This window comes from Ovis aries, chromosome 5 (genome assembly GCF_016772045.2).
Source record: "Ovis aries strain OAR_USU_Benz2616 breed Rambouillet chromosome 5, ARS-UI_Ramb_v3.0, whole genome shotgun sequence".
Lineage (NCBI taxonomy): Eukaryota > Metazoa > Chordata > Mammalia > Artiodactyla > Bovidae > Ovis > Ovis aries.
In genome coordinates, this window is record NC_056058.1 from 22,023,915 (window position 1) to 22,046,182 (window position 22,268).

The 22,268-nt window shown below is 39.4% G+C and overlaps 1 protein-coding gene across 2 annotated transcripts in view; it reads right to left on the reverse strand.

The window, feature by feature from the left end:
- CHSY3 (chondroitin sulfate synthase 3) overlaps positions 1 to 13,363 on the reverse strand; it is a 303,726-nt gene extending 290,363 nt beyond the window's left edge. For both annotated transcript variants that reach the window (XR_009600667.1, XM_027969960.3), the window contains exons 1-2: positions 12,196 to 13,363; positions 9,385 to 9,668 (exon numbers count right to left, since the gene is read on the reverse strand). Coding sequence is in view for 1 of the 2 variants with exons in the window: in XM_027969960.3 (XP_027825761.1) it covers positions 9,385 to 9,668; positions 12,196 to 12,997 (1,086 nt within the window). In the remaining variant the exon portion in view is untranslated. The remainder of the gene's footprint in view (positions 1 to 9,384; positions 9,669 to 12,195) is intronic.
- Between the last annotated feature and the right edge of the window lie 8,905 nt (positions 13,364 to 22,268).

The window sequence follows — 22,268 nt, forward strand, 5'->3', positions numbered from 1 at the left end:
GATATGAAATAGATTGGTTAGAAGACTGACTCTCCCTCCCTGGGAGCTCCATAAAGACAAGGAAGGTGTGTGTGCCCACTGCTGATAAAAACTGCTCAATAGATCTATTTGAGCAAGCGAAATGAGCTAGCTTTTAAGACGTAAGATAACTGAATTCTAAGGCAGAACACTTCAATTTATTATAACCTTATATATTTTTCACATTTTAAGATACTCATCATGAATATTAAATATCATTATTTCATTAAAGATTCATTCTTGTATAATAGAGTATTAGATATTATAATATACCATTTTATCATTAAAATGTGAATCTTTAAATCTTAATCTATGCATGTAAAATTTATGTTAAAATTAAAATTTATGTAATAAAATTTAAATACATATAATTATATAACTTATATATAATACTTATTAAATTCATGAAAAAAAGACATTTCTAATAATCAGCTCAAAAGCTAGATAACTCTAGGCTGAGTTGTTAGGAATTCTCTTGGGCTTGCCCCTGGGCTCCTCAGGTGAGGTCTGCTATCTGTCCATGATCTGGTTTTATTTCTCTATTTGTAGCAGGCATCTCTACCTTCCTCTTCATGAGCAAAGCACAAACACAGAGCTTCCCTTAATCAAGGACACAGTGGCTGTACTCTGGGTTCTCACCGAACAAGGTGCATGAATCAACCTTCCTGTTGGTCAACCTAATATAGATCATTCAAGCAAGAAGAAATACCCATGGAGGGCTCTCTGAAGGCTATTCTGTATTTTAAAATATAGTCAAGCAAATTATCAAAGAATGGCGTACTTGCATTGTCTCCAAGTAGAATTCCTCCTGAAGAATTGCCCTTGTGTGCTACAGTCCAGGTTTATATCGAGGGAATTCAAAAGAAACATCCAAGCCAATCATACTATTCTACTTATCAAAGAAGTGGTGCTGAGTATATATGATCCCTCATAGCCCCTGTCTGCTCCACGGGGAAGATTTCTCTTAGGTATCAATGTAATGTCAAGCTAGTGTTCTCTTTAATGCCACAAAAAGAGGAGTTCAACATGCATTTTTCCTTTATGAAAAAAAAAATATTTTCTATACATCTTCCTTTCTCCCCTTGTTTTATTATACGTTATGTTTATTAATCTGTATATTTCTTTAAACCATCCACTTTTGAAGGTACTGGTACTCTATAAATAAGTAGGTCTACAGTAAAAATTAAAGACACAGAAAGGAATATGAAAAGAAACCGACAGTGAAGAATGAAGGACTTTAAAGAATTAGAACTCAGAGAAACTGCAACCCTTCAACTGTTCAGTTTACATGTTTTCCTATTGTTCAATAATATTAGATAATGACTCTATGATTCAAGACACTGATTTTTTAAATTTTAATAAAGTTTATGTTTAGCTTAAATACTTATTAAAAGTTAATGGCTTTCAAAATAATAAATGGTGAGTGAAGATTTTAAAATCTCAAAAAATTAAGATATCTATTTCATTCATTAGTTCCAAAACAATGCCTGCTGAATTTTAAAAATAAACATATTTCTTTGATTCAGTTCATTTAGAAATGTGTATCAGGCTCCAGTTCAGTTCAGTTCAGTCACTCAGTCGTGTCCGACTCTTTGCGACCCCATGAACTGCAGCGCACCAGGCCTCCCTGTCCATCACCAACTCCCGGAGTTTACCCAAACTCATATCCATTGAGTCGGTGATGCCATCCAGCCATCTCATCATCTGTCGTCCCCTTCTCCTCCTGCCCTAATCCCTCCCAGAATCAGAGTCTTTTCCAATGAGTCAACTCTTTGCATGAAGTGGCCAAAGTACTGGAGTTTCAGCTTTAGCATCATTCCTTCCAAAGAACACCTAGGACCGATCTCCTTTAGAATGGACGGGTTGGATCTCCTTGCAGTCCAAGGGACTCTCAAGAGTCTTCTCCAACACCACAGTTCAAAAGCATCAATTATCCGGCGCTCAGCCTTCTTCACAGTCCAGCTCTCACATCCATACATGACCACAGGAAAAACCATAGCCTTGACTAGATGGACCTTTGTTGGCAAAGTAATGTCTCTGCTTTTGAATATGCTATCTAGGTTGGTCATAACTTTCCTTCCAAGGAGTAAGCGTCTTTTAATTTCATGGCTGCAATCACCATCTGCAGTGATTTTGGAGCCCAAAAAAATAAAGTCTGACACTGTTTCCACTGTTTCCCCATCTATTTGCCATGAAGTGATGGGACCAGATGCCATGATCTTCGTTTTCTGAATGTTGAGCTTTAAGCCAACTTTTTCACTCTCCTCTTTCACTTTCATCAAGAGGCTTTTAGTTCCTCTTCACTTCCTGCCATAAGGGTGGTGTCATCTGCATATCTGAGGTTATTGATATTTCTTACTGTACTATAAATGTCTAACACCTTTCAAAGACTGGGTAACATTGAATGTCTGTCATGACTCAAACTGATTTATTTGTGGTTAAGCCTAAACTAGGCTAAACTGTTTATTAGGACAGTAAATGAAGAGCTCATTAGAAATCTGAGAAATTGCAACCCTTCAACTTTTCAGTTTACATCATGTTTTCCTATTGTTCAATAATATTAAATAATGACTTTATGATTCAAGACACTGATTTTTTAAATTTTAATAAAGTTTATGTTTAGCTTACACACCTTATTAAAAGTTAGTCTTAAAATATTTAGAGCAAAGGAAGTCACATGCTATTGTCAAAGTAAAGTGCAGTACGGTTATATGACAAATTACACTTATTTGTGTGTTGAACCCTAATTCATCAATTCAGTAGATAGAAAAGAGATTGAAATAAATGTTTCTCACATAGCTTTTTGGAAGCCAACACAAAGGAAGTGCAAGTAGAAAACTGACTTGGATTTTTTTCAGGAAATGAGAAGAATTTTGATTGATTAAGAAGGAAGAGTATTCAAAGGTTTTTAACTAATATGAGAATTTATGTTATCATGGAGCTAATTTCAAATTGCATGGAAGCATCTTCCCAGCTTAGTATATTCCATAACTGTTAAAAAGCACACATTTTTCATAATTCAGGTGGTAAGGCACCAGTTAACAATGAAAACGAACTACCTAAGGCTACAAAACATGGAAAATCTGTACCAAGTTTCTCCGTCAACTCACAATGGAATTTTATTTTGTACAATGAAGAAAACAGTGGGGTAGAGAGAGATTTCATAAAATCAACGTGTGATGATTTCATCTGACAAGTGGAATGGGGGTGGGAAGAGTAGGTGTGAGCAGCTTACTGCTTTTAGTGAAGTTGAAAATGAAATATGACTGAAATTGAACCAAGAAATGATTTCTGAAAGACTGAATTTCAGATAAAAATCCCAGACTTTTACTTTTCCATAGATATTAATATACTTTGGGGGCATAAACTGTGTTCATGATACAGTAAAATTAGCATTATAGAAAAAGGAAGCTCATAAGTAAGAGAAAGAAGCTAAGCAGGATGTATAACAGCCCTATAAGAATGGGGCACATATTTTAACCTTAATGGTTATGCTACAAAGAACTTATATATACACTTATATTTTTTATAGTTTAGCTCTCTGGTATTAGAAGCCCAGGGAAACTCTGCCAAAATGTATTCTTTTGTGAAATAATGGAATTTTCTAGGGTGTTTATAGCCTTTAGGGGGCCAAGCTAAGACATAAGACACTTTGGTATGAAATTAACTCTTTAAGAAATCTAATAAAGATCTCTTTAGTCATAAGAAATGGTTTTTTAAAACCACAGAGAAATATTACTATCAATATTGAGCTCTGCCTTGTTTGAAACAACATTTAATTAGACAATAAAGATATATATTCTTTGGCTCCATTTAACTGCAAACATTAAAAAGATAAATACACACTATTCTGAAAATGACTCTTAGATAGATGAAATGCAAAACTCCCTCACAGGGAAAAGAATTATGGAAATTAAGTTGTTTTAATGCTTTAATATAAATGATCTTACTAAAACCAGAACCAAAGAAAAGGAACTTCCAATTCTACTAAGACACAGAATGAATATGAATTGTATAAAGAAATTTTCAACAGTGAGCACTTTCTAGTTATTTACACAAAAATTCCTATAACAAAGAAAGTATAACTATCTTATATGATGTACAAGTCTAAATGGCCAAGTTTGAAAAAATTAATTCTTCTGTACACTATTTAAAATAAACATCTCATTTTCACTAGAAAATTTCTTCATATCCTGGAGAATACTTTAATGAAATTTTCAACATGTGGATTATTGATTCAAAGTGTAACACTCTTATACCTATCTGGGCCAGGCAGTTAAATAAGCGTGCAAGGGGAAGCTGGTATACAACAATAATAAGATGTGAAGGGACACAAGACTGCCTGCCTCTGCTAATGGCATCAAAAAACAAAATTAAAAAAAAAACGTTAAAACAACTTACATGCCAAACAACGTTCAAGAGCCATATGCAGCCTCCTAAACTGCCAGATTGTAGCCCAGATAACTAGAAAAACTGTAGCCAAGATAGAGCTCAACCAAAAATGTGAACTTAGCTGAGAGTAGATGCCAATAAATTCTAACACTCTCAGAGTGTAAAGCATAGAATAATTTTTCACGATCATGCTTCAGTTAGTCATCTATACTTATACAATTTGAGGTATAAGTAAGTATAATGGCAACTCATGAAATCTGTTGATTATGAACATCTGCCTCATGTTCTTGAGAACTAGATGTTTCTAACTGCAGGTGGGAAAGTAAGACTCTCAATTCTGACTCTTTAGTGGTCTCAAGTATAGAGAGAACCAGTCTAAGATCTGTCAGCAACCAAAGGCCTCTCTATTCAGAAGAAGGCTAGCTGTTCCTGGGCCCTGCGAGTGATGTCTTAGAATATCAAGGTTGGCCTGTCATGAGCACTTTCATTTACTGAAAACCTGATGAGGAGAGTGCATATCAAAATGCAATTGTAATTTATTTTATTTATCGTTAAGGACAGAAGAAAGAAAAAGTAGGTAGAGATGACAAAGGAAGAAACAGATCAAAGGACCAACAAGCAAGACATTTTTCCAGACCACTAGGACGAGATGGTAAGGAAGAACTGAAGCTATATATCAGTTCCTGAAATACCTGGGAAACCCCGGGATGGGGTTCTGGTTTCCTTGAGACATAAGTTGCTGGGTGGGTCCTGTGAACTGACTGCAGGATGAGATACTGACTTCCTTTCCTACTGAAAATTCCAATGAAATTCAGAAAAGGAGGTTAACCTAGAAAGACACACAGTCATTTTTTAATAATGTAGATAGAGTCTAATCTGCATGGGATTCCTTAAATACATATATTAAATATCGCTTGTTAAACAATATTTTCCACCGTCTCCTTAAGATTAGTTATTTAATATGATGTTCAAAGACTGAAGCAAATATTTGTAGTGTGTGTCTTAAAGTCTTCCATGTTTTATGTTTTACTAATATTGGATTCTTTATAATTCTAAAATATTATAGAAACATACTGAATTCTTGTTCTTTGACCAAAAAACCCCTCAAACTTGAATTCTGTAAAGAACAAAATTTCACTTATTTCCAGTCTGAATTTTCTGATATAACTGAATCACTTATGACTAACAATTATTAAATGAATAAAACTGATGAATTGTGTTATGTGTAATATACTATATGATCTATGCAGCATTATGACAATAATAACTAACACCTATTGACAATTTACTACATGCCAGATACATACTGTCAAAACTGTATAGAACTATACACGGATCATGTCATCAATTCACTTAATCTTCTAGAAAATCTATGAGGCAGACACCATTACAATATCTACTTTCAACCGAATTAAACAAGACTTGTAATTTAAAAAGACAATGAAACTAATGAGCGGTACACTAGTGACTCAAATCCAAATTCAAGTTTATACCTCCATCTCTCCCCGCCCCCCCGACTTCCTTTCTCTCCTCTCCCTTGCTGATATTATGCTTAATTATATAGATAATACAGAGAAAGTAGACTTCAATCTAGCAGTAAAGAATACTAGAAGATTCCTAGAATTTCAAAAAATGTAATTTATAGTCAAGAATAGCTACATGCTATACTGCTGCTGCTGCTGCTGCTAAGTCACTTCAGTTGCGTCCAACTCTGTGCAACCCCAGAGACGGCAGCCCACCAGGCTCCCCCGTTTCTGGGATTCTCCAGGCAAGAACTGGAGTGGGTTGCCATTTCCTTCTCCAATGCATGAAAGTGAAAAGTGAAAGTGAAGTCGCTCAGTCGTGTCCGACTCTTTGCAACCCCATGGACTGCAGCCCACCAGGCTCCTCTGTCCATGGGATTCTCCAGGCAAGAGTACTGGAGTGGGGTGCCACTGTCTTCTCCACTTGGTATACAATCTATAATTTTAATATTTTGTCTCAATTCTCTTCCTACAAGATCTGCAAGCCTGTTTATCATTTTTAAAATATTCAGGCTTCCCTAGTGGCTCAGTGGTGAGGAGTCCACCTGCCAATGCAGGAGACACGGGTTCGATCCCTAATCAGAGATGATCCCACAAGCCACAGAGCAACTAAGCCTGAGCGCCACAACTATTGAACCTGCCCTCTGGAGCCCCAGACCCTCAACTACTGAAGTCTAAGCACCCGACAGTCCGTGCTTTGCACCGATAAAAGCTACCACAATGAGAAGCCTGTGTACTGCAGCTAGAGTAGCCCCCATGCTCCAAAACTAGAGGAAAGCCCACACAGCAAAAAGGCCCAGCATAGCCAAAAATAAATAAACATTATAAAAAAAGATAACATTCCATCATGTTTAATTTATTCAGACTCAGAAAGTGCGAACATGTTTCTGTAACAGTCCTCTAAACTTCGCAAGAACTTTCATAAGGAGGAAAGGTCAAACAAATTTCTGAAATCCATCAAAAGTTCAGCAAAGAAAATTCAAAATTTTAAGAAAAATCTTTTTGCAGATGGTTCTTTTAAAAGAAATATGGAAACAAAATTACAGAGCAATTTCATAGTTTATTCTGTGACTGGATATGAAATCTCACCTTTACGTGAATGCCAACCCAGAATGGAACAAATTAATTTTTTAATATAATGTGAATAGTAGTATAGTTGGACATTTCAAGTAATCTAAAATCCAAACTGGAAAGCCCTAATTTGGCCGTGTCCCAGTCCACTTACTCAGGCATCTATTAAATGTAGAATATACCCTAATGTTAAAACTCTTAGATATAACTTAATTGTATACTTATCATTATTAACTTTATTAACAGATACTGTTTAATATATTCCTTGGTAATGAAAGTTTCCATCATTCCTTTAAATAAGACAGAGTTGCGGTTCAGTCTCCTTTAAAGACTGAAATCCGAAAATAAATTCTATATAATTGCTTAGCAAAACATCAAGTCAACATTCTAAAACAATATTTCTTTAGAAAATAATGCTTTGTAAAGCTAGGAAAAAAATGTAGAAATTATTTTTTAAAATAGATTCTGAACTTAGTGATGGACAATTGTCAGTCTAAAATTCAAATGTATTACCAAACGTTAATGTAAATATGGTTGTCATGAAGTTATATCCTACAAAGCTTGGCATCCCCTCTTCACTTATGTCAATTAATGAAAATACCTAAGATCCACTTATTCCAATAGAGAGGGTACAGATCTATGATAATTCCCTTTTAAGCGAACACATACCTATATTATAAATAAAATAATAAGTAAATTCTTAAGCATGTATGTCACCTGAGCATATTTTACTGTCTTGGACCATGAATGGGTAGACTGCTTTGTGAGGATTGCACCTTCATAGCAGAATGAAAACTTAAATGGAAGGACATGAAACAAAAGGTTTTTTAAAACTGTCTATGTGATTTTAAGGCAATACAGTATCAGATAAAACACAATAATTTTCCATCTTTTATTTAAAATATGGATGATTTTTTTATTCATCCATACAGAGCCAACATCTACAAAATGATATTTTTATGTAAACAAAAATCCCCTGAGATTTTCATGTTAAATATTCATTCTTACCTTCCAGCTAGTTTTATATAAAATGGAGACAAATCTTTTTCATTAAATTTATTCCAAATTACCTATTTTTCAACTATAATGTACTTACCTATGTCTTTATTATAAAAGTAGTCATTAGCCAGTTTTATAAAAGAAAATTACTATTTCTATCAATAAAAGTAATGAGGTATATACTCATTTTAAATTTGCATAGTGCATATTCCAAGTAACTAGTTGTTATTAATATTTACTCTCTGTAATAAATATAAGAAATACTTTCTATAGTGTAGATATCCTGAATCACTAAAAAAAAAAATAAAAGCTAAATTAAGGAAAGTAGTATTACACTTCTAAAAGAAAAGTGAATGGAACTGTGTAATCTTGAGGTATAACGACTTCACAGAGAACATGTTTTCATAAAATGTTTCTTCTATACTAAGAAAGTGTGAAAAATTTGAAAAGATACCTCCATGAATTAAGTTATAATTCACAGAGGTGTGCACTAGGTAGCTAAAATATATTTAACTCCAACTACTTGAAAACCAAAGTATACTGAAAATTGCAATATGTTATTTAAGTGTTAAGTAATTTTTACTCAGATTAACTTTCAGGAAAACTGTTTTAAATACAACTGCTTTTCATATCAAAATCAATTTCTGAAGGGAAAAAAAAAGCTCAGATTACTTTGTAAAACTAATTACTACAATGAAACAGCAGTTCATAAACTCAGATTATTTAAATAATGGCTGCTACTGAGAAAAACGGAATAAAGGTAGACAAAAAAATTTAAAGAACCAGCCAAAATATTAAGCAGTTACTTATTACCTTCAGAACTGTTTTACCAGATAATCATGCCTCTTAAAATGTTGTGAATAAATCTATTAAAAGTGATATAACATTATAAGTTAACTTTTTCTATGCTTTAAAAACACTGCATGTTAAATTTCCATATAAGCATCTTCCAAGAACTTCAGAGTTGAATTATTTGCAAACAAAGAGACACAATCACATACCTAACCAAAAAGACAACAAAGGACAAAATGCTAAAAGCTATGGCCCAAGAGCATAAAATTAGTCCTCTTGTTAGAGACAGGAAATGTATTTAAACACCAATAAAGCAAATAAACAGGAAATAGCCTCTTCAAGAGATATGACTGTACATGTAAGATGCTGCTTAAAGTTATGGGTCACACTAATAAGAAAACCTCAGACACACCTTAGCTCTAAGACAGCCTCTCACACAATAGCCCTTGTGTCCATCACGGACTGTTGCTATCAATTTCAAGCAGATACAAAGATACGGAGAGAATAAATAAATAGAATCACTGACCCAGACTGTAAACTGTTACCTACCTGTAAAACGGGAACATTTTCATCACAGCTCAAGTCTTACCTCATAAGACCAGACACACTGAGTCCCGCCAAAACGTCGAACACATCTGCCCACTTCCACATCCTCATGAGTCGTGTACATTTCTCTGAGGCATTCACCGATATGTGGCACCATCCTCCTGAGAACCTCACGACTGAAGATCATGCCAGGTCCTCCCATGCAGAAGTTCTCCCCAGGCTCCAGCCCCAGCTTTCCAAGTTCTTCAATATTCCCCAGGCCAGTCTGGCCCAGGTAGAGGGGCTTGCTGCTATTCAGTGATCTAAGAAACTCTTCTAACTTATCACCTACAAAGGAAAAAACCAACAATCACTCCTTTTCCTAATTTCATAATCATCTATAACACACCAAGTAAGGGAAAGAGTTCCCAATATTGTGCATAAACTCTTGACAAGTCTCATACAATTGAAAAGAAGAAAAACCTCTTTGAATATTTCACTATTTAAAAAATACTAATTCATAAGTATTAAATTAAAATTAGATTTTATCAACCTTCTAGTCAATGAAAAACCTTAGTAAGTCTAACAGTCATTAGATTTTTTTAAAGCTTAAATAATGCTGAGAATAAAGACAGGCTTTTTAACATGTGTGAAGTAGTGATAAAATTCTCAGAAACATAATATTAAATATCAATATTTAGCACTGATAGGAAGATCATTGACACCCAGTAGATTTTTTTCCTGATAATTTAGTTTACTGCTTCATCCTTAATTAAACTCAAGCCATAAACAACCCAAAAGACATAGATGTTTGTATGAACATACGTACATACATATATATATATAGAGAGAGAGAGAGAAAGGGAGTCTGGGTGAGAGTGAGAATATCAAACTTGTCTTGAAATATAACACTTTGGAATTTTGGAGAGCACCCTTTTGGAAAAAAATTAACATTTGTTAAAATTTATACAATATAATTGGTTTATAAGTTTGTAAGCTCATCAAGAAAAACAATCTTAAAATAAGGTTCTGTAGCTAAAACAGTTCCAAAGCATTAGGTACTCTACACAGTGATACACTGGAATAAGTAGTTGCCATCTTTATTTTCCCAATCAGCATTTCTACTATGATTTTTGATGAGCACAGAATCTGCAGTCATTATCTTGATCCTATGCCACGCCCCCTTGGAGCTCAATGAGTTTTAGCTATTATTAGGTTCTTGATACAAAATGCATTTCATTCTTAATAGAAATGGAAAGAATATGGCATTTCAGTGTTCTGAAGGACAGTCTTTCATTAAAAGATATGATACGGATGGTGTTAATGTATTTTGGAAATTGCAGAGTGTGCAAACTTCTGCCAGGAAACCTTTGTGATTTTAATGAGGCACAAAAGACATGGGGACTGTAAGATAGTGGATCTATCAATTATAGATAAAGATATCTACATGCATCTTATCTACCTATGAGACAGTGGGTTCACCAGGAATGCAATTTCTTTAAAATTTTTGTATCAAATTATTCAGTTCTTTATTTTCATATCTAATTATCAATATTTCCTCTGCCAATCAGCCCTAAGGATTTCATTCCTCTCAACCCAAACCCAGGAAATTTCTAGTTATTAAGTCTACATTCAGTCCTTGTGCCAAAATGTGTCTGTTTGTTATTTGTTTGCTAAAAGAGTTATGTAAATGATGCTACCTGAATCAGGAGAAAGCAATGAGGCTGCAAGTAGAGTGGGGGAAACTGAGTAAGGGCCGCCCCCCTTTGACCAAGAAGCTAGGAAATGTGGAAAGAAACACGTCCTTCAGTACAAGCCTGCTACTTCCCTTGTGTACCTCTCTGCAAAGAACAGGGCTGGAAAGATTTCCTCCTGCTCTAAGGAACATTCTTTCGCTGAGTTTAGCAATCTCTGGCCAGAGCCACTCACACTCAGGGTGAAGGACGGCGCCTCTTTTAAAACTGACAAAGTTTTTTCGTGCTGGGGCTGCGCGTGGTTTGGGGAAGGACTTCCAGCCTCTGCTTAACGCCGCAACCACCGAAACAGACTGGAAGGGATCCACACTAGTGAGTGCTGGTACAGGCTGGAGCTCCTAGGGTCTGGATAATTCGCGTGCGCCGTCCCCTTTCCCTCCACCGCTAATTCCTGTCAATATAGTCATCCCCTCTGGGGTTTACTGAGCTGTTGCCAAGGGGTAGGGAAGGGCTTGCTACTCCACTGTGGAGGCTGGAAGGAGCTGCCCGCTGGAGTGGTTGGGGTGCCCAAGGACTCCCATTGCGCGGCGGGTGGTGCTAAAGGGAAGGAAACGCACAGGAAAGGGTTTGGGACGAGGACGGTTCCTCGCTCTCACCAGTCCCGAAACTAAGCTAGATTTAGTTAAAACAAAAGGGTAGGGGAATAGCGAAGATCACCGATTGCCCGTCTGGCTCTCGCGGAATGCTCCACCCTCCTTTTCTCCACGGAGGACACGCCCCTCTGGGCCAACGTGGGAAACTACCACCACCTGGCAGGGTAGAATGGGAATAGCCTCAGGTTTAACCCCGAGGCCCCTTTCCTCACCTTCCTACACGGTAAGGAGGAGCAGCAAGCGATGGGCGGAAACCAGAGCAGCAAGAGTGAGGAAGGCGGAAAAAAAAAAAAAAAGCCAGGCAGGTCTGAGGAGGGTCCAGACCCGCAGCAGAGGAGGAGGAGCAGAGTTGGAATGGTGGGCGGAGGCGAGAGGTGGGGGCGACCGGCTAGGGGCTGCAGGAGCCCGAAGCACGTGCAGGCAGAGAAGCAAGACAGGGGCTGGGCAGGGATCGGGGCTGGGCAGGGATTGGGGCTGGCTGCAGAGAAAGGAGGCGGGGAGGCGGGACAGCTGGCGCTGGGAGGTCACCTTTAATGTAGACATCGTCGTCCGCGCGCATGAACCACTCATACTTGTCCAGGTAGTGGTCGTGCATGTACTTGATCATCATGAAGGACTTTTTCTGGGGAGGGTAGGAGTCGTCCACCCCAGGCAGCGCGATGACAGGCAGGGGTGGCGGGGGCTGGCCAACTCCAGCGTTGGGGGGCTGCTGGCTGGAAAAGAACTCCACGCGGCCGGGAATGAAGCGCGCCCAAGTCCGCTGCGCTGCCAGCGCGCGGCTGCCCAGGTACTTCTGCGCGGTCATCACCCCCACGTACAGGAAATCGCGGGGTCGCGAGCTAGAGGCAGCGGCGCCCCCGTCCCCGCTGCCGTTGTGGCTACTCCCCGGCTGGCCTCTTCTCCGGTGCCCAGCCGCGCCCCCATCCTCCTCCTCTGGTTCCCCTTCAGCCACCGGGGCTCCGGGGAGCCCCGTCGCGCCTTCGGGCTCGCGTCCTCGCCGCCGCTGCTGCAGCGGAGGTGGTTGCTGCCAAGGGCTGCTCCGAAAACTGGTTACCCCGGGCGCTGCTTCAGGCAGCTGCGGCCCCCGGAGCTCCTGGCGCGCTGGGGGCGGCGACTGCCCTGGCCGCTGCCGAGCATGAGGCTCGGGGAGCGGCTGCTGTGCGCCGGGGCCAGCGGCCGAGCGGCCGTAGTAGGAGCAAAGGCTGGAACCGCGTCTCTTCCTCTCGCTCAGCTCCGCCACTCTGGGGGCGATGAGCCAGGACGCGGCGGTGAAGCCCAGCACCAGCCCCAGTGCCACGCTCATCCACGGGCGGCGGGAGCGCACGGCCATCGCGGCTGCCCGGGGCGCGGACGCTGGCTGAGTGGCCGCGGCGCTGGGCGCGGGTATCTCGGTTCACACCCACCCCTCCTCCGCCTCCACGCCCCCAGCCCGGGCCGCTGCCGGTTGCCCAGGCTCCGACTCCTGATCGAGGTCGGAGCGCTCCCGGCGCCTAGCCGGCAGCGCGTTGCAGCTGCCCGCCGAGCTCCCCGCTCCGCTCCGGGTCCGGGTTCCGAGCGAGGGTCGGGAGTGAAACTTCTCCCGACGGATTCGGCGGCGGCGGCAGCGAGAGGAGCTGCAGGAGGACGAGGAGGTGGAGCGGCGGCGGCGGCGGCGGCGGCGGCAACGCGTCCGCTCCTAGGCTGCCACCCTGTCACTGGCGCGGCTGGTCCCTCCCTCCTCTCTCCTTCCCGAACCCCCACCCTCGCTCCCCACCCCCCCGCCGCCAAGCTCCGGACTGGCCCGGAGGAGGAGCCACGAGCACCACCACTGCCAGCCGCGGGGAAGCGCGGGCCGCGGTATTTTCCCGTTACCCGCCCGTGGACGCCCCCCGCCCGCGCCTCGGTCCAGAGCCGGCCTCCTCTCCGGAAGGAAACGATCTCGGTCGGGCCGCCTCCAGCTTTCAGCGCCAACGCCCCCTCGTGCCTCCTCCCCGGGTCCTAGTTCGCCGTCCCATTTCCCGTCCCGTCCCGCCCCTCCGCCGGCCTCGCAACACACCCGCGTCCGGGGGCTCCGTCGCCCCCCTCCCACCACGTCGGCTCCACTGACCTCATCGGCTGAGCTCGGGTCCCAGATCCCCGGGCGAGCGCCCGCATCTCCCTCCCCACTCTTCTCCCCCGGCCCGCAGCCGGGTAAGTCCCGGCGTGACCCTTCCCCATTCTGCCCCGCCCAGGTCCGCCCCGGCTCCGGTCTTCGCGTTTTTCGGTCCTTTTCGCTTTAGTCTCGCGGCTGCCACTTCGTGTCTACTCTCTGCTTATCCCGCTCACTGTTCAGGAAACCATCTGTCCCACCCTAGCACCTCTCCACCCAGCCTTACCAACTCGCCAGTCCCTACCTGCATCCTTCACCACTTTCAAAGCTACTCCCCAGCCGTGCACAGAAGCACCATTGTCCCTCCTAAAAAAATCTTGGAGGGACTAGAAATACCTACCCTGAAAGGCTACAGGAGGTCACAGTGAGTTGGGGCTTAATCCCCAAAGACAATAAACATTCCATCTTCCCCACCTGTATAGTTGGGGCATGTGAGGCTCCTAGTGGTCCACTCCTCAGCTCTCCTTTGGTTTCATGGCTAGAACTTATTTGCATTCTTGGTAGAGACTAGCTTAGAAGGATTGGTAAATGATGGAGAAATGTGAACAAATAACAGAAGATTGAAACTAAGAAAAGTCTTATCACCCCACCCCAGAACTTAAAGTGAAAGTGAAGCCGCTCAGTCGTGTCCGACTCTTTGGGACCCCATGGACTGTAGCCTACCAGGTTCCCTCATCCATGGGATTCTCTAGGCAAGAATACTGGAGTGGGTTGCCATTTCGTTCTCCAGATCTTCCCAACCCAGGGACTGAACCCAGGTCTCCCGCATTGTAGTCAGACGCTTTACAGTCTGAACCACAGAAAATAGAATGTTTATTCGTGTCTATAAAGCATTTTCTTTACTAAGGCAACGGCAGAAAATGTTTTACCTCTCCAGTTAGGGAGGTGAAATCTCCAGCAACAAAATCTCAAAAAAGGTTAACTTGTATTGGCCAAAATGGCTTAAAAGTTATATTATGAAGAAATCACCTGAAGATAACTGACATTTGGAAGAAGGGAACATTTAAAAGCTTTCTCTCTAGAAATTGTGAATCTAACTACAGTCTGAGGTATATTTGGCATCCTAAGCACTTTCCTCTTCTCCAAATGTCAGTCTTCTGTTTAGTACATCAAATGCAAAGGGATGGTATTGAATGGCATTAGACATAGGGCTGGATCCAGCAAGGTGCTGGCAGCGTCCTTGGAACAGTAGGCCTGCCTGGAGCCTTTGGAGGGGTGGTTCTTTCCACACCAGTCACTGGCTGTGCAGGAGCACGTCTGACTAAATGTTTCATCTGCTGGACAATGAAGCTCCTTTTCCATGTCTAGGTCTTGCCCAGAAACACTTGGGAATACAGATTATCTAACTCTTTCTCGAAGTTTAATGCTAGAATACAAAACTAACAAACAAACAGGCCCCTTCTGATTTAAAACTACATCTTCCCAAGGACATTTTAAGCTTTCTAAAGCAGTGCTGTTCAATAGAACTCTCCTACAATGGAATTTTCTTTGTCTGTGCTATCCAATAAGGCAGCCAAATGCCAATGAGCAGTTCGCTAAATGGTTGGGCAAGGAATTTTCAATTTTATTTATTATTAATATTGATTTAAGTCGCTCCATGTGACTAGGGGGTTGCCATGTTGGATAGCACATTTCAAGAGGAAATTCATAATATTTAGTGTCCCCCTACCTGTGGTCTGTTGTAAAGAACAAAGAGTCCACCAACACACCAGGATATCCAACTGCTCATCCTTCCACTGGATGCGGTTCATGTAGTTGATCTGAAAATCATTAATTCTCATCAGGCACAGATAAATTACTTGTCAACTTTTACACTATTTTGGGATAAAGTGAACTTCATTTATTCATTTATTTAATATCTATGTGTACAAAACTAAACATTAGACAAGGTGGGAGGCTCTAGACACGGAAATATCACAAGATACTCACTGCCACCTATCTGAAGTTTACAGTACCATGAAGAAGACAGACATTAAATACCGCAATACAAAATGAATTACCATGATGACAATTGATATGAAGGGAAAGTGTAGAGTACTCAAAGGGTATTGACAAGATCATCTAATTCAGTCTGGGAGCCAGAGAATTCATTTTTAGACACTGAAATAAAATGAAAAGAATGGAAAATGATGTTCCATACTGGCTAAGTGACCTTGGGAAAATTATTTAAATTATCTGAGCTTCAGATTTCTCATCTGAATATAAGTACATTTCTGTGGGGATTTATTAAGATATTATATGTAAATACTTAGCACAGTGTCTAGTTCGTTTAGGCGCTCAGGAAATGTTTGTTCTCATTTTCTAACCCTTCATAATAAAATCTCTTTGATATCACCTTGCTTATTTTTGATGATATTCCACTTTTTATTTAACAAATATTTATTTAGTGTCTATAATAAGCTAGATACTATTCTAAAGAAACAGCAAACAAAACAGTCAAAGCCCTTGAATTCGTGGGGATTATATTCTACTTTGGCCACCTCATGCGAAGAGTTGACTCATTGGAAAAGACTCTGATTCTGGGAGGGGTTGGGGGCAGCAGGAGAAGGGGATGACAGAGGATGAGATGGCTGGATGGCATCACTGACTCGATGGACGTGAGTCTGAGTGAACTCCGGGAGTTGGTGATGGACAGGGAGGCCTGGCGTGCTGCGATTCATGGGGTGGCAGAGAGTCAGACACAACTGAGCAACTGAACTGAACTGAACTGAAGGAGCGATTACACACACACCCACCCCTCTATGTATAATATGCCAGGTGATAATTATTTTGAAAAAAATATAGTGGATGTGCGCTTGTGTCAGATGAGGCCTTTTTTTTTTTAATTTTTACTTTATTTTACAATACTGTATTGGTTTTGCCATACATTGACATGAATCTGCCACGGGTGTACATGAATTCCCAATCCTGAACCCCCCTCCCACCTCCCCCCCCATATCATCTCTCTGGATCATCTCCGTGCACCAGCCCCAAGCATCCTGTATCCTATATCGAACACAGACTGGAGATTTGTTTCTTACATGATAGTATACATGTTTCAGTGCCATTCTCCCAAATCATCCCACCCTCTCCCTCTCCCTCAGAGTCCAAAAGTCCGTTCTATACATCTGTGTCTCTTTTGCTGTCTCACATACAGGGTTATCATTACCATCTTTCTAAATTCCATATATATGTGTTAGTATACTGTATTGGTGTTTTTCTTTCTGGCTTACTTCACTCTATAATCGGCTCCAGTTTCATCCATCTCATTAGAACTGATTCAAATGTATTCTTTTTAATGGCTAATACTCCATTGTGTATATGTACCACAGCTTTCTTATCCATTCATCTGCTGATGGACATCTAGGTTGTTTCCATGTCCTGGCTATTATAAACAGTGCTGCAATGAACATTGGGGTATATGTGTCTCTTTCAATTTTGGTTTCCTTGGTGTGTATGCCCAGCAGTGGGATTGATGGGGCCTTTTTAAATGTATTGGTCAGAGAAGTTCTTTCTGAGAAGTTTAGCAGAGAACAAAAGAAAAGTGAGGAAACTAACTCTAAGTATATCCAAGAGAAGACTGTCCAGGAAGACAGAATAGTCAACACAAAGGCCTGAGATGGTAAATCTTAGAACAGCAAAGAGACCAATATAAGTTGAAAAGGGAAGGGAGTTGGTGACTTGCTAATTATTTAAGCTAGTGTGGTTCAGTAGAATTATAATGTGAGCTATAACCTCAATTAAATTTTTCGTGTAGCTGCAATTTTTAAAAGTGAAATTAATTCTAATAACACATTTCATTCAACTCAATATATACAATATATTATCATGGCAACAAGTAATCAGTATTAAATTTTTGCTGTGAAAATTTACATTATTTTTTAACCAGTTCTGCTTTCCAAATCTGTTGTCTTTTTCACACTTAGAGCACATCTCAGTGCAAGCCAACCACATTCCCAGTGTTCAGTAGATGCATGTAGCTAGTCCTGCTATATTGGACAGTGCATATTCTGAGCCTGGAAGACATTTGAAAAGAATTTCTTTTATTCTGAGTGACAATGAAGGTGTTAAGTGGTGATTTGGTTTTTATTTATGTTTTTCAAGACCACTGTAGCTCTCATGGGGAAAAAAAAAAACAGAGGGTAAACAAAAGTAGACTCAGGGAAAGCATTTAAAACATTGTTGAAATCACCCCATGACTTTGAAGCAGAAGAAAAAGAGTGTTCTTTCCTTCTTTCCATAGTGTCTGCACCTCTTCCTCACTTGTAATAAGTAGAAGCACTGGGTAAGTTGGTTATATGAGTTTAATTTCATATTTATTGAGATTCCTCTAGCTATTTATTTGTTATTTCCCAAAGTCAGTGAAGTAATTTTCTCATACTCACTTTAATTTTGAAGATACATGATTTTTAGGGTAGATAATTTCCTGGGAAATATCTACCAAGGACTAAGTTTTTAATTAAAAAATAAAGTAATACATTCTAGGAATAATTTAAGAAAAAATTTATTTGGATAAGCAGGGTGAAAAGTGACAACTTTGTATGGAAACTTGTTATCACTGAAGACAAATAAACATAATACATGCATATTAAAATATAGCCAGATCGGAAGAAAGAATACAGAAATGTAGGTCAATGTACAATATTTCTGGCTAAAAATGTCTGATAGGATTACTATTCTGATTTAAAGAATAGTAATATATATACACTTGTGAATCAATATATATACTTGTGAATCACCTGATTAGAAATCCCTATGAAGCACCCCAATAGATTTTGAAAAAATAATAGAAATTTCATAAATTATAATAGTTTACAGGTGAAAGGTACAAAACTGATTCTCTGTCTTCTCCAAATCCTTTAACAGTTTCAAGCATGTCCATATTTGACTATTGTAACACACGAATCATTTGCCTCCTTCTCAAAGCTGAAGCTGTTAGAACCTAAGGGACCATCTGGATTCACAGTGAAGCAGAATTCTTACAGGGGTGTGTCCCTGGCTTTGGAACAACACTATGTTAACCACCCTGAAACCAAGTCTGGTACACTTAGAGCCCTTCAGCAGACTGTTCTGAAGGTTTTAATTGATTGGAAAGAATTGGTGAGAACTTTAAAATCACAGACAAAGGTCCAAGTGAATTTAAAAGGAGGTTGCCATCCAGCCATCTCATCCTCTGACACCCTCTTCTCCTTCTGTCTTTTTTGAAGTGGGCATCAGATAGTCCATGGTGTTGCAAAGAGTTGGACACGACTCAGCAAGTTTCACTTTCAGAGTCTGAGATGGCTGGGTGGCATCACTGAGGCAATTGACATGAACTTGGGCAAACTTCCGGAGATGGTGAGGGACAGTCCATGGGGTCACAAAGAGTCGGACACAACTGAGCCACTGAACAGCAACATAGTCTGATCAGTTACAAAAGTTAAAGGTAAATATTTAAGTATATGGTTCAGTACATGCTTCTGTTACAAGGTGTAAGCTAAGACACTTTGATTTAGTATTTTACTGTGATGTTTAGAATGTTATCATTTTTTCCCTGACAGATCAAGACTAAGCTGATTTCATTTGCATGAAGCAATTCTGGCATCTAGTGGTTAATAATCATAATGTAATTCAGTTTATTTCTGAGGGACAGACTGTGTTGTAAAATAGTATTAACATTGCCAATGAAGATTATAAACATAGAGATGTAGTAAGATAACCATTTATATTTTTAATTCCTCAAATCAGCACGTAAGGGGATGATAGAAGCTCATGTACTGAAACATGAAAAGGTAATTTTTTAGAGTACGTTATAAAACTGTAAGTTTTAAAGCTACTATTGATGTGCATTTAGCTAATCAACAGAAAATGTTAATTTTTTTATACTGACAATACATAATGCTAAGGAATTATTAATTTCTTTTTTGTGTATGATAAATGGTATTGTGACTATGTTTTTTAAGAGAAGTTCTTAGTTTTCAGAAATATATACTGAGGTATTTATAGATTTACTAGTATGATGTCTGGAATTCAAATAATATCAGATTGAGGGTGGTGCTAAGTGGATGGCAGTGTGGAGGGTGAGGGAGCAAGAAGGGACTGAATGACCAAGTATTGATGATTACTGGGACTGGGTGATTATCTCTGGGTAGATTTGATATTCTCCATAATAAAAAGTTTAAAGAAAACATTTTGGTTAAGATCAGCATACGTTCAGTTTTTATTTCCTAAAGTTTTATCTAAGACATGATCCACCTGTTCGAATCACCACTGTACTCTGAGAAGAAGACAATGAAACTACGGCTGTCACTTATGAAAGGATTAAGAGGTGACCATTTCAGAATTAACACTTGCCTATCTTCAATCCCTCCTGGGCCCGAATGACAGTCTCTTCAGTTCAGTTCAGTTCAGTCGCTCAGTCGTGTCCAGCTCTTTGTGACCCCATGAATCGCAGCATGCCAGGCCTCCCTGTCCATCACCAACTCACGGAGTCCACTCAAACTCATGTCCATCAAGTCGGTGATGCCATCCAGCCATCTCATCCTCTGTCATCCCCTTCTCCTCCTGCCCCCAATCCCTCCCAGCATGAGTCTTTTCCAATGAGTCAACTCTTTGCATGAGATGGCCAAAGTACTGGAGTTTCAGCTTCAGCATCATTCCCTCCAAAGAAATCCCAGGGCTGATCTCCTTCAGAATGGACTGGTTGGATCTCGTTGCAGTCCACGGGACTCTCAGGAGTCTCTTAGACATAAGCAAAACATCCAATCAAGCTTTTACAAATAAAGAAGCACTGTTTGTGATGTGAGGATTTGTTTTTTTTTCCTATAGTTATCTATGATTAGGCAGTGAGCTTCAAGATCTTCAGAGAGCTTCTAATCACTAATCTGAATTTATTCTAAAAAGATTTTTTATTTTAATTTTCTCCTTTAGCTACTCTCCTAAAATACTAATAAACTTCAACTTAAAATTTACTGTCTTAAAAAGTTAAAATGTACATGCCATCTTTCCTCTGGTTTAATTTTCAAACTCTGTTAATTACTTGGTTTCTTTCCCTGTCTACAGATCACTGCTGTGGAAAAGAAATATAATATGATCCACATATACAATTAAAACTTCTCTAGAACCCACATTTTAAAAAGTAAAAACAGGTGAAGTTAATCTAAAGAATACACTTTATTTTACCCACTATATCCAATTCTATTAAGTTTTAAAGCTCATTTTTTTGAATAATAAAAAGACAAATGGATTTCAGAACATTTAAAGGATATATTGTGCTACTTTCTTAAGTATCAATATATAAATATTATGCATACTGATCAATACAAATATGATACATATGTATGCATGTAAATACAGGTATATACAGTGACTATATATATATATATAATGTTTTTCTTTATAGCCACACTATCATTATGGAATAAACATAAGAGGAGAGACTAGAGGATCTTGTCTTTTTTCTCATGCCTATTTTTATTAAATTTCAGGATATTTTATAAGAACCAAGAAAAGTTAGATATTACCTTTTTCAACCCATTGTATAGTATCTTGAATGAGTGAGTTTATAAAAAGTACAGTTCATAATTCAATTTAAGGCTATTGCATCCAGCAGTGGATTTTAGAAGTCCATAGTGAGTAAATAAATTACACGAGTCTTTGAATAGTCTTGAAAGTCTGGTTTGATAGATTTCAATAAAGTATCAACATGGGGAGGGCAGAGCTTTTATTTTCTGCCACTTTCTGTGATTTTTATTTGATTTGGAAAATATATTTATGTTTATAAAATATTTATTCATCTTAACATATAATAAGCTTATTATTTATATACCAGTTAAAATTGTAAAAATATCTAATTTTTAGCTTATCATATGACAAATATTTGGGATCCTGATTAAATTTTAAGATGGTAAAGGGACCCCAAGAACAAAATACTTGAGAACATTGGTATTGGTCTAAGGAAATTCCTTCATTTATCTTTTCTCCTGAAAATAGCACAATTTTTTTTAGAGAGGAATAATTGAGTTAGAATGTCTTATTCCTGTCCTGATGGAACTTTGACTTTAATAGTTTGCAGTGACATGAGAGTGACTAGGATTCTGCAATTCTGAAACTTAGACATGTTTACAAGTTTGTTACTGTCTCCGTGGTTTTCAAGTCACACCTACTGCATTCTAGGAATCCAGTAGTTTAACTTGTGTGTGTGCGAGTTTTGCTGCTATTAGAAGGAAACAGCAGGAATGAATCTTCTGAGACAGAGTTTAAATCATTCAGACATTTTTGATGTTGGTTTCTATCTAGTAACAAATTAGTATCTTCAAGAAATTTAGGAGTATAGTCTTCCTCTCTATAAAAACAAACCACAGGGCAATACATTATTCTAAGGCTCCAACCATTTTGTAATATTGGGCCAAAGAAAGAATGTCTCAGTAAATTAATTCTAGAGCTGAAGAATCATAATATTTAGTGAAGAAGGAAGAGGATAGCATTGCCATACCAATAAAACTGAAGGGGCAAC